The sequence below is a fragment of the Podarcis filfolensis genome (genome assembly GCF_964270895.1).
Source record: "Podarcis filfolensis genome assembly, chromosome: 7".
Taxonomy (NCBI): domain Eukaryota; kingdom Metazoa; phylum Chordata; class Lepidosauria; order Squamata; family Lacertidae; genus Podarcis; species Podarcis filfolensis.
The window spans coordinates 6,481,337-6,498,995 of record NC_139603.1 but is presented as its reverse complement, the minus strand read 5'-3'; the positions used below and the strand labels follow the sequence as shown (position 1 = coordinate 6,498,995).

The following is a 17,659-nucleotide window of genomic DNA, read 5'->3' as shown; positions in this document are numbered from 1 at the left end:
AAAGTAAGGGGAAATGTGTGTGCGTCTTATGGAGCGAATGCAGGCTGCGCAGCTATCACAGAAGCCAGAACAGCAAGATCCCTCTTGCTGTTCTGGCTTCTGAGATTCAGAATATTTTTTTTCTCGTTTTCCTCCTCCAAAACCTAGGTGTGTCTTGTGGTCTGGTGCGTCTTATAGAGCAAAAAATACGGTATGTTATGACGTAGAGCTTGCTCACCCATAACACTAAGGCAAACCATGGATTAACATCTGCATTCACATCTGGGATGCATACAGGCTCTGCTCAGCGCTCCCTTGTAAGGGCTCCCTTTTGTCCTTCATCCCGCTTTGCTGGGAAGCCAGAAGAACAAGAGGTGTTGCGCAGCTATTGCTCTTGCTCTGCTGGCTTCTCAGCGAAGCGGGAGGAGGGAAGGAAGGGTTTAAAGCAAGAAAAGCGAGAGCCGCTTACATGCTCTGCACAGAATATTTTTTTTCTGGCTTTCCCCCTCTAAAAACTAGGTGCGTCTTATGGTCAGGTGTGTCTTATGGAGTGAAAAATACGGTAGTCAGTTTCAAAAAGCTTTAAAAGGGAGTCCTAGAGGGCTTCAACTGCCCCATAGCCTCTGCATCATCCCCACTTAATCACCACCCAGTATCCACCCCCTTGACCAGGCATAGGCAAACTCGCTCCTCCAGATGTTTTGGGACTACAATTCCCACCATCCCTGACCACTGGTCCTGTGAGCTAGGGATGATGGGAGCTGTAGTCCCAAAACATCTGGAGGGCCCAGTTTGCCTATGCCTGCCCTTGACCATAGGTAGGCAAACTAAGGCCCGGGGCCTGGATATGGCCCAGTCGCCTTCTAAATCCAGCCCGCAGACGGTCCAGGAATCAGTGTGTTTTTACATGAGTAGAATGTTTCCTTTTATTTAAAATGCATCTCTGGGTTATTTGTGGGGCATAGGAATTCGTTCATTCCCCCCCCAAAAAATAGTCTGGCCCCCCACAAGGTCTGAGGGACAGTGGACCGGCCCCCTGCTGAAAAAGTTGGCTGACCCCTGCCCTTGACAAACATCCCCATTCTCACAGCACTAAATGGACCTCAGTCCATCTGCCATGCCGTTCCTGCTCACCGGAATTTGGCAAGCTCAATAGTTTGACTTTCTGTTCTATGTGGTTCCATCAGCAACTAGACAGGGCTATATATGTAGAACAATTTAGCAAAGGAGCCCATTATGTGTATGTATGCTTTTTATGTAACAATATTTTAATATCCAGTAATCTCAGTCTCTCCCAGCGCCTCTAATGAAGACTGCATGTGTGCTGGGCATATTATGTTGTTAAATAAATTTACCCTGAGCCTCATTTTGAGGCTCTGCCTTCCTTTTCTCTGTTTCGTTTTTTATTTTTTTGTTTTACTTGATATAGTTTAATATAGAATAATTATTATTTTTTGGAAGGAGTTTTGCTAAAAATAGTCTTTGGGTTTAGTTCTCTTTTTTTCTCCTGTTAGAGTATGTGATGCAGCATTGGCAAGAAGATTTTATGTTTGGATACCAGTTCCTGAACGGGTGCAATCCTGTTTTGATCCAAAAGTGCACAGAGTTACCAAAGAAATTTCCTGTGACTACAGAAATGGTAGAATGCAGTTTGGAGAGAAATCTGACTCTGGAAGAGGAAATAAAGGTATAAACATAGAATAGATTTATTTCAGTGTTATAGTACTTGTCAGTTTAAAAGCTTTTCAGGAAATGTATGGAAGCAGACTGCATTCTTTGGGAAAGGAGTGCTTTGTTATTCAAACAGAAGATTTGCAGTTTGAGCACTGAGTTGAAATTCAGTGAATCAGTTTGTATGTAAAGTACGTAATTGGAGGGCAACATTCAAGTCAGGATAGGGAATGCCTACTATACAGTATTATGGGGTGCACTTTTTAACGCTGAACACTTTGATGAAATTATAATACCTCTTCCTTGGCTCCATGAGGAATGATGGTCCTGTGAGCTACCGGGAGCAAGTTATCCTTCCTCCGATGATCACATAAATAAAAAGATTACTAACCCTATTAACACATTGTTATATTATATTTCTTTTAAAGCGATAACATCTGCCCACCCCCATTGTCTGACTTGTCTTTAAGACAGGAAGCTTCTTGAGGGCAGACACCTGTTTCTTTTTGTAAAACTCTGTGAGATGCATGCCTGGTCTGAGACATCTAACAGGCTTTGGAGGCAAGATCTGCTGGAATCAAAAGCTTAGGATACAGTGGGTCTCCATCAGCATTAAGTCCCTGACGCTGGCTCAGCCAAAGATAATTTGCTCATGCTGGTTCCACTGAGGCTCAGCCGGTCTTGGCTTCTGGGACGTCAACAAGGCCAGTGTTAATGCCCCAAAAGGGATGTCCTGCAGGGAGACTTAGCCTGGATCTCAACCCTGTTCAGCTCAGCCGTATGACCTAGTAACCCAGTGTAGAACACTCTTTTAAAGGCCTTGCTTCAGGAGAACAACAGCAGCTGTCCCGCTGCTGTACAGTTTTTGGATCCGGTGTAACTTTACCATAGCTGTCAACCGTCCCTTATTTGGTGGGAAAGTCCCTTATCCTAGCGCTGTGTCCCGCTGCTGTCCCTTATTGATGATGTTCCTTAAATTCCCTGGGTTTCAAAGGAAGCAGCTCCTCTCCCTCCCTCCCTGCCTGCCGGCCAGGGAGGAGGGAGGCTCCAACTGTATTGCTTGGCTGCCTTGCTCACCCAATAAGGAGTCTAAGAACGACTGGGGGGTGGAGCTTGCATGCCTTGTGCCGATCCAATTGGCCGCGTTGCCTGGGGACTCGCCTTTGCTCAGCGCTTCCCAGTGGAGAGGTGACGGTGGTTTTCCTTGCTGCATCCCCTTTGCCGGGTTGCTGCGCTGTGGGAACCACCACTTGAGGCTTCGTTTGGCTGTGGCTGGGCTTTCAGCCTTTGGCTTGGAGGGACTCAGAAGCTGAACATACCTGTGTTCAGAAAATCCCTTATTTTGGCTACTGATCCCTTATTTTCGAGGCTGCTGGTCCCTTATTTTCAAATCTGTAAGTTGACAGCTATGAACTTTACTCTGACTTAACCTGTTTGCTTTAAGCCAGTTTCTTGGGCATAGGATTGCTGCCCTAAGAATTTAGTACATTCTCAGGGACGAAAATCTGAAGCTCCTAAAAAGAGGCTTAAAGGACACACATGACAACACATTTATGCTACGTAAGTTGCAACATTGTGATGTTATGTTGGTCACAAGTAATGTTGCATGTAAAACTTATTTCAGTTAATATCTCACCACGTTTTCTTCATGCTAAGAACCTCACAAGACAGGGATGTAGCTAAAACATAGATTTTTCTTTTCATTTGTTGTGGGGAGAGTATTTTTGTGACTAATGTAACATGCATGCTCAAGCAGCATACATCATACTGCCTTTAAGCTCATCTGATTTTGTTCCTAACATAAAATTTCTTGTCATTTCACCAAATGAGAAAGTAAAGCTATCAATAACCTATTCTCTAGTTTCTTGGAGAATAGATAATTTTAACTGAACTTGGGGGGGGGGAATAGAGAAATTCTGAGTCATCTTGTATGTCACACTTCTGGTTGTTTACTCCAATTTCAAAATAATGTTGCCATATGAAACTCTTGAAAATTATATTTAGAATGATATAGAACATGTTAGCGATGTCCAAAAATGAAAGCCGAGTCTTTAGGTTGGCATTTTCATGGAATAACCCATTAATCAAAGTAAACAGGTGTGCATGTTTTCTTTCATTTTTCCTACAGCAAGGGAATATTTTCATAGTGGATTATGAACTTCTGGACGGCGTTGAAGGCAATAAGACTGACCCCTGCACTGTGCAATATCTGTCTGCTCCAGTCTGCTTATTATATAAGAATTTAGAGAAGAAGATTGTCCCTATTGCAATCCAGGTAATCTATGTTTTACCCACTAAAATAATAATCTTTCATTATTGAAAGAATTGTTAACTATTTTGTTACACTTTCCAGATAAAACAAGCTCCTGAGCCAGGGAATCCTATTTTCCTGCCATCAGATGCAAAGTATGACTGGTTATTGGCCAAAATTTGGGTACGTTCTTCTGATTTCCACGTCCATCAGACTGTTACTCACCTCCTTCGGACTCACTTAATTTCTGAAGTGTTTGGAGTAGCCATGTTCCGGCAACTGCCTTCCGTCCACCCTCTCTTTAAGGTGGGTTATTTGGGTGCAAGGAAGATGTGCATATCAGACATGATTGTTTTGTTTTCTGCAAGACCTGCATTTTTCTGCTAAATGTATTGTTAATAAAAGTAATATTTGGTATTGTTCAGACGCGAGGGCCCCTGTATATTTAAGGCAGATAAGGCAAACAGCATTCTATCATTATAAGACTGGAACATGTGTGTGTGTGTGTGTGTGTGTGTGCGCAATCAAGATAATTTGTCCCAGCTCTATGTAATGTGGCAAGAAAAAAATTACCTCTTCTGAATTGTAAAATGGCTCATTTTTAAAATATTCCACTAAAAAAAGCTAAGATAACACAGTTAAACAGTCTTCTTAAGTGCAGTGTTTTTTTAAAAAAAACTGGCCATTTTAATTTTCTTTGAGCCATTTAAATTTGACCAGTATTAGATAAATAAAGCACACAAATAAATAAATAAATAAATAAATAAATAAATAAATAAATAAATAGTGTCTTCAAGTGGCAAATTGTCTACGATGATTTGTGTCTGAAGCTGGAAGTAACGTGTATGACGAAGATGGATTAATGCTTCATACCTTGTTAAAGAATGCGCCCTGAGGTGCCCATGGACAACAACACTATATATAATTGGTCTGAATTATGTGCATCCGTAAGCTTTCTCAAAACTACCCAAATTGACAAATCAATCTCTTTGTATTATTTTGCTGAGGAACCCTATTTAACCTTCAATTCTGGTGCAGTGCAGTCCAACATGTTTGAATACTACCTACATGTTGAACGCCTTTTGGCAGTATAAAGTGCATGTTTCTCATACTGTACATCTGATATCTAGAGGCATCTATCAAATTGTAAAGGACTATGCTTTGAAATTGTCTTAACTGAAGACAATTTCAAAGCATAGTCCTTTACAATTTGATAGATGCTGCTAGATATCAGATCTACAGTATGAGAAACATACACATAATTTATATTAAAGCTGTAGTTCCTTATTTGAAAGCAAGTTGTTTTGGGAGCCCATCATATTCCATTGTTAACACTGAAGGAATATTTCATTCTTATCTACTTTCTCTTCTGGTTTACAGCTCCTGGTATCCCATGTGCGGTTTACAATAGCCATCAACACTAAAGCCCGAGAACAGCTTATCTGTGAATATGGCCTTTTTGACAAGGTGAGAGAGCGTTGATTTCATAAATTTGTACCTCAAGGAAGTGTCTTTCACATAGTTCTTTCAATGACTTTTCTCCATAAAATAAAAAAAATTAAATTTAGAAATTTAAAAAAATCCTTCCAGTAGCACCTTAAAGGTAAAGGTAAAGGGACCCCTGACCATTAGGTCCAGTCGTGACCGACTCTGGGGTTGCGGCGCTCATCTCACTTTATTGGCCGAGGGAGCTGGCGTACAGCTTCTGGGTCATGTGGCCAGCATGACTAAGCCGCTTCTGGCGAACCAGAGCAGCACACGGAAACGCCGTTTACCTTCCCGCCGGAGCGGTACCTATTTATATACTTGCACTTTGACATGCTTTCGAACTGCTAGGTTGGCAGGAGCAGGGACCAAACAACGGGAGCTCACCCCGTCGCAGGGATTTGAACCGCCGACCTTCTGATCGGCAATTCCTAGGCTCTGTGGTTTAACCCACAGCGCCGCCCGTGTCCCTAGTAGCACCTTAGAGACCAACTAAATTTGTTCTTGGTATGAGCTTTCGTGTGCATGCACACCTCTTCAGATACACTGAAACAGAAGTCACCAGACCCTTATATATAGGGAGAGGGTGGGGAGGGGTATCACTCAGGAGGGTGGTGGGAATGGGTGATTGACTGATAGGTGTGGTAAACCTGTTGACTGTTAACAACTGCAATTGGTCTTACAGGAAAAAGCAAGGGCTGAGATGGCTAAAAATATATAATGAGATAAGATAAAGCTATTTTTAGCCACATCACCCCTTCCTTTTTCCTGTAAGATCAATATTTTTGTTAAGTTGTGGGTGAACATATCAGACGACACAGCAATTCTTCAAACAGCTCTTGTTTATTCACAGGCCAGGACAGAACTGAACTGAAGGGTTCAGTCAGCCTGCTTATATAGAGCTCCAGTACAACGTTACTGTAACAACTTTCTAAAACTATCCAATCACTGAACGTCACTTTCGATCCCTTATTTGCATAACTATCTACAGTATCCCCCTGCTGGCCCAGGATGAGAACTTCAGTACATAACAATTTTATTCAAAAGTAAGCTCCACTATATTCTGTGGATTTTACTCTGAAATACAGTACAAGTTGTAAAGGGGCTTCTTATCAGTAAAGAGATGCCCATGTTGAAGCAGATATGAGCACCTAAAATAGCAAGGCCAAATAGCAAGGCCAGAGAACATGCAGCTGACACAATGCTGGCAGAAGAGAAAACACAGAACTCAAAATAGGGGCATGGAATTACAAAGCTAGAGCAGACTGTAAAATAATCAAGTAAACCCAAGCCAATGCACCAAAGAGAAAAACCCACAGGGTCTGACCTAAAGAAAATCCCCTTCACAAGCCCTCTAACCATAGCTGTCAACCTTCCCTTTTTTGGCGGGAAATCCCCTTATTCCAGCGCCGTTTCCCGCTGCTATCCCGGATTGTTAGATATCCCATAGACTCTCCCCGGGACAGGTGAGGCTGCTGATCCCTTATTTTTGAGGCTGCTGATCCCTTATTTTCAAATCTGAATGTTGACAGCTATGCCTCAAACGGCCATGCCTTTTACATGAAGGAAAATCTCCCCAAAGTACCGTATTTTTCGCACCATAGGACGCACCGGACAATAGGACGCACCTTGTTTTAGAGGGGGGAGAACAAGAGAAAAAAATTCTTCCGCTCTCTGCCCAGTGCCCCTTCAGCGAAGCAGCAGGAGGCGCTGCGCAGAGAGTGGGAGAATTTTCCCCCTCTTGTTTTCCCGCTCTAAAACAAGGTGCCGTTTAAGGTGTGTTCAGGCGGCTACCTTGGAAGGTTCCTTTCGACCTGCTCTTTGGGGCTGGCGGGGGGAAGCCCACCACCAGCCCCAAAGAGCAGGTCGGGGAGCAGCGGAAAGGCGCAGCGGAGAGGCTGCTGCCATAGTCACGCGTCACTTCTCCAGCTGGGAGAGGGTCGCGGGGCTATGGCTTCTTTAGCCCCGCACGCGCTCTCCCAGCTGGAGAGGTGACGCGCGGCTATGGCAGGAGCCTCCATAGCCACGCGTTACCTCTCCAGCCGGGAGAGGGTCGCGGGGCTATGGCATCTTCGCTCCATAGGACGCACACACATTTCCCCTTCATTTTTGAAGGGGAAAAAGTGCGTCCTATAGAGCGAAAAATACGGTAATTTGATTTGGACTCAAGCTAATTGCATACTTTCCAGTCTCCAGTTACTGTAACACTTGGCTTCTTTAAAACAAGCGAACATATACCATTACAAATACTGATTTGCAGTTAATCTGTAGAGTGAGATTTTATGCTGGTTCTATTTAGGACTAGCATGACTGACTTAGGTTCATTAATTTAAGTGGGTCTACTCTGAGTAGGTCCAGCATTGGATATAACATATTCCAGTGTCTTTCATATTATGTTTACCATACACTTAGCTGGCAGGTTTCTTATTCTGTAAAAGGAACAAGAAATACAATTTTTACACAATGAATATGTAAAGGAAAGCACACATCCTTATTTCTTGCCTGGCCTGACAAGGTTGTATGCATTCTTTGGCGGACTTGGAAGTGGTCAATGGCCATGCGTTGGGCATGTGTGTTGGTCAAGGAGGTTTAAAGGTAAAGGGACCCCTGACCATTAGGTCCAGCCGTGACCCACTCTGGGGTTGCACGCTCATCTCGCTCTATAGGCTGAGGGAGCCGGCGTTTGTCCGCAGACAGCTTCCGGATCATGTGGCCAGCATGACCAAGCCGCTTCTGGTGAACCAGAGCAGCACATGGAAATGCCGTTTACCTTCCTGCCGGAGCAGTCCCTATTTATCTACTTGCACTTTGACGTGCTTTCGAACTGCTAGGTTGGCAGGAGCAGGGACCAAGCAACGGGAGCTCACCCCGTCACAGGGATTCGAACCGCTGACCTTCTGATCAATCCTAGGCTCTGTGGTTTAACCCCAGCGCCACCCGCGTCCCGTTTACAAGGAGGTTTACAATGGCACTAATCCCGCTCCATGTGGATCCATGTGCACTATGTCACGGCTGCGTGATGTAGGTATCAAAACTTCACTCCAGTGTGGTCTAGACCCTCATCTCCAAATCCCCTTGTACAGCAAGATCCTCCCCATTGTTAAGAACACTCATATTTAAGGCTATGGAACACAGGAGCCAACTCTTAGGAGCTAAGGTCCTTTTGCCCCCCCAAAAAAAGATTTGAGGGGGCTGCCCCCTCCCAAAATTGATGGGTATTGCCATTCAAATAGTGTGTGTGTGCCATATCATGTGATCAATTAACGGTCCCCTCATGTTTTATTCAAGTTGGCACCTCTTCTATGGAGCCTCCATTCCTTAATTCTCTCTGCCACTTGTTTTGGGTACCAAAGGCCAATGCCACCGGAGGAGGAGGGCTTGCGCAGATACTCCAGCGAGCAATGAAGCATCTCACCTACAGTTCCCTGTGCTTCCCTGAAGAAATCAAGGCAAGAGGCATGGAAAGCACGGAGGAGATTCCATACTACTTTTATCGGGATGATGGTCTCAAAGTGTGGGAGGCCATAAAGAGGTAGGAGATGGTCTGAAGTAAATTTTATTTTGTCATGCTGAGAACCAGGAAATCTAACCAAGATCTTGGAAGTGTGAATCTACCTACTGCATGTTCCTTTTAACAACGGTCCACACAAAGTGCTTTTTGAAGGAGCTGAGAATCGTCACATGGCCACTAGGTCATAGTGAATCCATTTTGTTTTGCTCTGTGACAGATGACTCATATTATTGGCGGAGGACCAGTATTGGGGATGGTCATCTTAGCCACCATTTTAGAAGGGTCTAATAGGCATGGGTCTGCCACGTACCTCTACAAAAGGCTTCCCTATAACCCTCGACTTGGATTTCTCAATATTTCTTTGTTTGCTCATATCGTTTATCCAGATCCACTCATACTATATTTCTAGGAGTATCTGTCTGGACCAAGCTGCCTGCCTAATTGGGTCCTCCCTTAAAGAGGGCATGTGTTGCGGTGAGACCTGGCAACCAAACCCTGTGTTCTCGGTTGGGTTTGATTGAATAACCACAACACCCAATTGGTAGGTCCCTTGATGCTGGGTTTAATCAGGCCAATGGGACGCAAGCTAAATGGATCAAGGGACCTATATATACCCATGCACGTGACACAGAGCTTCCTCTTTCAGTGCGTGCATCGGAACACCCGCCCACCTCTCCCTACTTTTAGGGCATTTTTTGCGATTGACCTTGCTATGCCGTCGTCTGTCATCTGTCGTTGGGACAGGGGCATGGCAGGAATTTTCCCCACTTGGCTGATTGGCTGGTGCTATTTGGGTTTCACCTGCCGCGTAGCAAATCGTCACAACTTGTAAGGTTGAGGATAGGCTCTGGTTCAGGTGATAGGGATGGGGGAACGCTCTCGCCATCCCTATGTGAAGGGTATTCCATTAAAGGAATCCAGGGACTCAATGGTTTGGTCAACCCCTGTGAGGGGGTTGTGCCCGTTCCGGAGTCCAGGGGGGCATTTGGGTGGCGGAGATAGCCTGTTCGTGGCTTTCTGCTTATCCAGGTGTTCGGCCTAGGCTGACCTATTCTGGTGCCCTGGGTCAGCGCTACCTGCAAGGGTGTAGGGAGCTAGTCGAACCAGAGCCTATGCAACCAGTCACTTGCTGTAATCAATAAAGTTGTGGCCTAAACTCTGCCAAAAACCAAACCAAAATTTGAGTCTTGTCTGAATTTATTTAAGGGGGAGGTTTAAAGGTCTGAACACGCAAATACAGACAACCAGCTTACCATGAGATAAGGATTTGTACCATGGCTTTGCTGGGTTGTCTGCAGGGCCGGAAGTAGAATCTTGGCACCTGAGATTTGGCAACATTTGGAGAGCCAGTGTGGTGTAGTGGTTAAGAGCAGTAGTCTCCTAATCTGGGGAACCGGGTTCGCTTCTCCGCTCCTCCACATGCAGCTGCTGGGTGACCTTGGGCCAGTCACACTTCTCTGAAGTCTCCCAGCCCCACTCACCTCACAGAGTGTTTGTTGTGGGGGAGGAAGGGAAAGGAGAAGGTTAGCCGCTTTGAGACTCCTTCGGGTAGTGATAAAGCGGGATATCAAATCCAAACATGAAACATGCCCTTTATGACATAAATAATCCCTAGATGAAGAGTGGTATAGAATCAGAGAATCTTAGAATTGTAGAGTTGAAAGGGACTCCTGCTACAAATCACATTGTAATGCCTTGCGGAAGACACACAGTTTATCCATGACAGAAATTCTCTTTCTGCCTCATTCAGCCGTAGACTTCTCACGTGTAAGGAAACACACAAGAGAAGCAGAGGTATGCTGCCATCAGCACGTAATTTAGTGACCTCCATGTGTTCGAGGATAAAGATCAGAAACAGGGAGCCTTCTCTACTCATGGAGTTTCCCCACACGATTATAAACCCTGCTTCTGAAAAATATATTGGCTCCGCCCAGAGAAATGTGTGGAAGCAAAATGGGCAGGGTACCATTAGACACCATTAAGGAAAATTTCAAAATATAATTCATCCAGACTTTTTATTCTGTCTCTAACCTAACGGGATGCTGAGTATTGACATACAAAGCAGCCTGCTGTTGTTTTTCCACGGGGAAATACAGATTTTTCCAGATATCGCGAAAGCTTGCGACCCTCCCACTTCCGAGTTGCATTTTTGACAAAAGTTATATGTACCTGTGTGTGTGCACTCAGTGTTAACGGAGCAGTTCAAGAGAATGTAAAAGCTTGTAGTCACTTTCCTTTCTGTTTTCTGCAGCTTTGTGACAGATGTTGTGGACCTCTATTACGATAGCGAAGAGATGGTTTGTGAAGACGTGGAACTCCAGGCCTTTGTGAAGGACGTCTATGTTTATGGGTTGAGAGGAACCAAGGCTTCAGGTGAGACCTGCTAGCCAGATTCTCTGTCCTGTGGCATTGCTGGCTAATGAACAGAAATTCATTAAACTGAGTTAGAGATGTAAAATTTCCAGCAAATGAATCCATTCTTCTCCTGGAGTAGATGGAAATTTGGAAGACAATCTGAAATGTATGCAATGCTTTCTTATCAACCCATTCAAAAGTTATGGAAAATAAGATATTAATAAGAAAAGAATAGGCAGGACATGCATCAAAATTACTGTTAGCGCAAGCGTTTCTCAATATATCATATACGTGCTCTGAACTTCAGTTGTAAAAGAAATATGAGCATTGCCATAATTGATAAAGTATCTGCTAATCTCTTGAAAAAAATATTGAAAATATCAAAAATTCATTAATTGTGTTCTACCATTTACTTGCATTGGGACATTTTTATTCATCCCTATTCTAGCCACTATAATAAAGTGTGATAAAAGTTAACATCAATAATTTGGGCTTTTTAAAAAAAGTGAATAAAAACATTTTAAGATCCAAGTCAAATCGATATATTGTTGAGATCAATCCAGATCTTTCTTTCTTTCTTTCTTTCTTCATTCAAATTTTATTTACTAATCAGGTTGAAAGCAGCATAGGGTTGGACACTATCACTGAATTTAGTGCAAAACATTTAAAAAATATGAAAATTTCCATAATCTGGTAGGCTGGTTTATATGTATTATTTTGTAATAAATTAGCTTAATCATAGTTGTTCTCAGGGTCCAAGTAAGTTCATATGGAGAATGAGGCATTGCAGTCTTGAGCCGTTTAAGGCTTATAGGTCAAAACCAGCATTTGAATTGAGCTTGGAAGCTAATTGGCAGCCAGTTGGACCAGGATTTGTTCAAACCGTCTTGCTACGATGAGCAACCTGGCCACTGAGTTCTGTGTTAGCTGAAGCTTCCAAACTGTGTTCCGAGGCAGCCCTATTGTTATGTACTGAGTTGAATAGGATCCAAACTGCAGCAGTCTGATTGGTCCTAGAACAATAGGATCCAAAAGGCAGCAGTCTGATTGGTCCTAGAACAATAGGATTCAGAATGCAGCAGTCTGATTGGTCCTAGAACAATGCAGCAGTATGATTGGTTGGCAGGAACCACCCAATCCTGCTCCAGATAGACGTGAATCCACAACCTGATTGGCTTACAGTAGAATTCCGGAATTAGCCAATCATGTGCAGCCCATTGTGTAAATAATGTATATAAAGCAGATACTTTGAGGGGACTTTCATTCATTCCTTCTCACCACTATGAGCTGAATAAAGAGCATGAAATCACTTTGCGACTCTGAGTATATTTCACCTATGTATAGCACATTTCAGTAATCCAGCCTAGACTAGAGGTTACCAGAGCATAGACAACAGAAGTTAGGCTGTCCATGTTCAGATAGGGGTGCAGCTGGGCTACCAGCCAAAGCTGATGGAAGGTAATCCGCACCACTGAGGCCACCTGAGGCTCAAGCAACAGAAAAGGATCCATAAGTAGCCTCAACCTTTGTAGCTGCTCCTTCAGAAGGAGTATAACCTAGGACCCTCGTACTTATGGGACCGCCTCTCCTGGTATGTCCCACAGAGGACCCTAAGGTCCATGAATAATAATAGCTTGAAGGTCCCGGGCCCTAAGGAAGCCAGACTATCCTCCGCCAGGGCCAGGGCTTTTTCAGTGACGGCTCTGACCTGGTGGAATGCTCTGTCCCACGAGACTAGGGCCCTGCAGGACTTGATCTCCTTCCACAGGGCCTGTAAGACAGAGCTATTCCGCCTGGCCGTCAATTTGAATTAGCCTGATCCTCTATTCCCTTTCCCCTTTCCTCTTCTATGAAGAAACCCTTTCTGGGACCCCACATTTAAATTCTTCCCTGTTCCCCTTGCTGGCCCTAGTAGGATCAACCTGGCCAGTTAGCCCTGGTGATCATTTGATGTCTACTGACTGTGTTTTTTGTTTTGTGTTTTCCCCCAAAAGGACCCCTGAATTTTTGAATTTTATTGATATTGATGCTGCATTTTATGTTGTATTTTATGTTGCTTTATACTGTTTTTAAGTTGCATTTTAATCAATGTTTTATATTTGCTCTTAGCCGCCCTGAGCCCAGTTTTTAAACTGGGAAGGGCAGGGTATAAATAAAAATTTATTATTAATTTATTATCAAGAGCAAGCAAGCTCCCCTTCCATCTGGTCTCATCTCATGGGACAGTGAAAAATAAATGTTGTTGTTGTCAGGGAATCAGGAGCAGGAGCAATGGGGAGAGAGGAATTGGAGAGTGAAGGGGAAGAATCCGAGGGCAGCGTAGGGGAGTATGACAGTGGCCCGAGAGATTCCATGAGCTTCTCCAGCGAATCAGAAGATTCCCAGAAGGGGGCGCCGATGGTCAGGGCAAGGGGGGTCCCAGGGGGGACGCACCAGAAACAAGGAGCCAGAGGGGAACCCCAAAGCAGCAGTGGAGGATCGGGACCAGTTTCCCCACCAGAGCGTAGTGGGGGGGAAGAGTCACATGTGTCAGGGCCAGCGTCTCCTCCAGAGAGGGAGTCAGGGCTGACCACGCCTCCATCGGAGAGTGGAGGAACGGAAGGGAGGTCAGTTGCAGCTAGCCCCCCCGAAGGGGGAAGCAGTGACAGCAGCAGTGAAACGGTCAGGAGGAAAGCTGCTGGCTGGGCGCGCGCGCCAAGTTCAAATGTGCAGGCGCGCGGGACAGCAGGAGACCCGGATGGGGAACCAGCTCCTAAAGCCCGCCGGAGGGATGGAGGAGGCTCAGGGGAATCAGCGGGAGAAGAGGCTAGAAAGGGCGGAACCCTGGCGGGCAGGCGGACCCAGAGGAGGAAGGAGCAGCGGAGAAGGTGGAGCAAGGCTAGAATCTTAAATTGGTGTCAAGGGGGAGGAGACTCAGGCGTAGCATCAGCGGTCTAACGGTTGAGACGTAGAGCTGCGCACTGCGGCTCTGGAAGTGAAACTGAACTTCAATAAAGACTTTTGTACTTAACAACGAAGCAGCGTTGGTCCTTTGTGAGCTGGGACCTTGGGCAGCCCTGACAGTTGTGTTTCCAACTGGGGGTGAATTCAGAAAAGTTCCACAGCCTTCCTTTAGTTTATTAATTATTAATATTATCAGTACTACTCCTACTCCTACTCCTACTCTTATTAATTTAACTCTTTCTTCTTCTTTCAGGATTTCCTAAGACAATAAAGACACGCCAGAAGCTGTCAGAATATCTCACCATAGTGATCTTTACAGCATCTGCACAACATGCAGCAGTAAATTTTGGTCAGGTACAGTTTATCTGGAAGCAATTCTGTCCTTGAACTTCTAAAGTGGGTTTACACACCAGTCCAGGTAGTCTACAGTTTGATAAAGAAATATCAACGATGGGAATGGTGGGGTCACCTGAGTGCCTGTTAAAAGGCATAGAGCAGCCTAACCAAAATTTTGTCTTCCAGGTGATTTGGACGTGGGTAACTCTGCAGTCTAAACCACTGAGCCTAGGGCTTGACTATCAGAAGGTTGGCAGTTCGAATCCCCGCAAGCGGGGTGAGCTCCCATTTTTCAGTCCCAGCTCCTGACCACCTTGCAGTTTGAAAGCACGTCAAAGTGCAAGTAGATAAATAGGTACCGCTCCAGCGGGAAGGTAAACGGCATTTCCGTGCGCTGCTCTGGTTTGCCAGAAGCGGCTTAGTCATGCTGGCCACATGACCCGGAAGCTGTCTGTGGACAAACACCCGCTCCCTCAGCCTATAGAGTGAGATGAGCGCCGCAACCCCAGAGTCGTTCATGACTGGACCTAACAGTCAGGGGTACCTTTACCTTTAATAGCAGTTCCGTCCCCAAACATTTGGCGGGCACCAGTCTTGAAAAAGCTAGGAATGGGGTAAAGGAAACAAAACAGCACTTTCGTGACCATCCTATGCTAAAAACATATCAACAATGTCTTTTTTTTTAAAAGGAAGTCTTCTTTCATAATGCCTAAAACCTATTCACCAACACCACCATTCAAGTATCTAGCAGTGAAGTTGAAAGGCGTTCCCTTTTCAAGCCCAGCCTGAGCTTCGTCTTGAATTGAAGGAGGTTGGGCGGAGAGGGATCCTGCTGGCAGTTAGCCCTGGTGTCAGCTTCAAGAAAAGCACCAGCAAGGGCATCTGAGTGCTGAAAGCCAGCTTTACTTCCCAGCCTAGCAACTTTGCTGCTTGGTGGACAATTTGGCTTGGCCAATGAAGCGCTTAAATCATAGCTGAAGAGGTTCACACTGAATGTTAAGATCAGTAAGCCATAGTTAAAGCACTGTGCTGTGTTCAAATGGAACTATAAGCCACAGGCTCTTAATTCACTCTTATTTAAACCACAGCTTAACATGATATGTGCACCAGGTCAGAGGCATTCCAGACTGAGGAGGAGAGAAAACAAAACAAAAGGGAGGAAGGAGGGATTGCAGTAGATTAGAGATAATCCGAATGCAGTTTCACCAGAGAATAAAGGGAAGACTTTGGAAATGCTCAGAACTGAGATGTGGTGAGGACAGAGGAGGGCCAAAGTTTGCACATCTGTAAAGTACAGGAAACCACGGTATTTGTAACAGTTAACATAACAGTTTTGAGAACATGAGAAATGAGGATTGCTGCCGCCATCAACATGCATGTTTCTGCACCCATCACCTTGAAATATGCTCGGAGTCCTGTAGTGATTTCATGCTCTTTATTGCAGCTTGTAAAACAGTGATTGAATTTCCCCCCAAACAACAGGCTTTTATATACATTATTTACACAATGAGTCCTCTCTGATTGGCTGATTCTGCTTCTGTCCTGGAGCCTGATTGGTCATCTCCTGCAGGCCAATCAGTTGTTGCATTCTAGGATCCTGCTTGCCTATTGTTCTAGGATCCAAACTTAGTACATAACACACCTGTTAAGTTGTGGGTGGACAAAGCAGACGACACAGAGATTTCTCCAAGTAGTTCTTTATAAGTAAGCTGGAACTGAACTGAACTGAACAGCTCAGCCGTCCTGCTTTTATAGGCAGCCGGCTGTCAACATTGTAACAACACCCCAGGTTTTCCCGCCTAAATTAACTTACGTGGGCCTGAGTGAAAACTATATACACAATACCCCTGGTGGCCAGGGTGAGAACTTCAATACATAACAACACCTGTTTATATTTTGGAAAATACCTCACGTATTGGTACATCATGTTATATAGTGCAGTTCACGTAGAGTTCTGTTTTAGGTATCTGCGCTTTATGCTTTTCTTTTGATGCATAAAATCAGCGCACCATGTGAACTGAAACTGCTGTGAAAGGGCAGGTTGCCGAATCACAATTCTTGTTGTTCTCTTGGAGGTTACCCGTTTTCTCTTTAGGCATTTTTCCCCCTAAAGATAATCTGCTAATCTGGGGCATTATTTTGAGCTATTTAGGCTAGTGGCAGCTGCCGGCTCTTTACATTGGTGGGACACAGGATAGCTAATGATAGGTAGTTGGCTGCAGTTCTGAACATGCTTCTATAAAAGAAAGTTCCACGGGACGCAGTGGGAGTTACCTCTGAGTAAATGCATAGGGTTGTGTTGTAGTCACAGCTAAGTCACATTTCAGCAGTATGCCTGCTCGTTACAGATTGTGTCAGTACATCCTTCCAATAGAGAAACCATCGTAAACAGTTATTTTACCACACAAAGTACAATCCAAAGCAGGTTTAGTCAGCCCTACTGAATACATAGGTCCAAAGGAAGTGTGTTAGACGTTAGGGTTTTCTACTCCCCGCTCCCTCCACTGCCTTTAACACCAGTCTGACATTAAAGAGTAAGTCACAGGGGCGGGGGCGGAAACGGGCAAAAAACAAAAACCAGTGCCCCATTCCAGACTCTGGACTAAATTTCATGACTTTTCAGTTATGACTTCTTATATTAGCTCATCCTGCATTAACAAAGAGGAAGTGGAAATGAGAATCCTGTCTCCTCCTCCTAGCTGCAGCCCTCAAAAACATGGTCCAGTGTGGGATCATGCTGTATGGGACTGAAGCTACAATGAAAACCCCTTTTTGTATAAACAGGAGAGTCTTCCAGCCCCACAAGCACCCTTTATGATTCATAGAGATTCCTATATCTTACTGGCTCTGTCCTGTTATTTCCCAGTACGACTGGTGTTCCTGGATTCCTAATGCCCCTCCAACGATGCGTCGCCCACCCCCTACAGAAAAGGGGAGCGTCACCATTGAGTATATTGTTGAGAGTTTACCGGATAGAGGGCGCTCTTGTTGGCATCTTGGTGCTGTTTGGGCCTTGAGTCAGTTTCAAGAGAATGAAGTAAGTGAAACTTCTAAGATATTCCCCTTGTATATCTCAGTCATAATGCATGAGGCCAAAGCTGCAGGTCAGTGCTTAGCTTGGAAATCCA

General features: G+C 44.7%; 1 protein-coding gene across 1 annotated transcript in view; it reads left to right on the top strand.

Moving 5' to 3' along the window:
* ALOX5 (arachidonate 5-lipoxygenase) overlaps window positions 1–17,659 on the top strand; it is a 39,273-nt gene that overhangs the window by 18,125 nt on the left and 3,489 nt on the right. Inside the window, exons 6-13 of the mRNA XM_083624663.1 lie at window positions 1,494–1,666; window positions 3,779–3,925; window positions 4,004–4,207; window positions 5,282–5,368; window positions 8,740–8,918; window positions 11,149–11,270; window positions 14,449–14,549; window positions 17,398–17,568. Of these exons, the coding sequence (XP_083480789.1) occupies window positions 1,494–1,666; window positions 3,779–3,925; window positions 4,004–4,207; window positions 5,282–5,368; window positions 8,740–8,918; window positions 11,149–11,270; window positions 14,449–14,549; window positions 17,398–17,568 (1,184 nt within the window). The remainder of the gene's footprint in view (window positions 1–1,493; window positions 1,667–3,778; window positions 3,926–4,003; window positions 4,208–5,281; window positions 5,369–8,739; window positions 8,919–11,148; window positions 11,271–14,448; window positions 14,550–17,397; window positions 17,569–17,659) is intronic.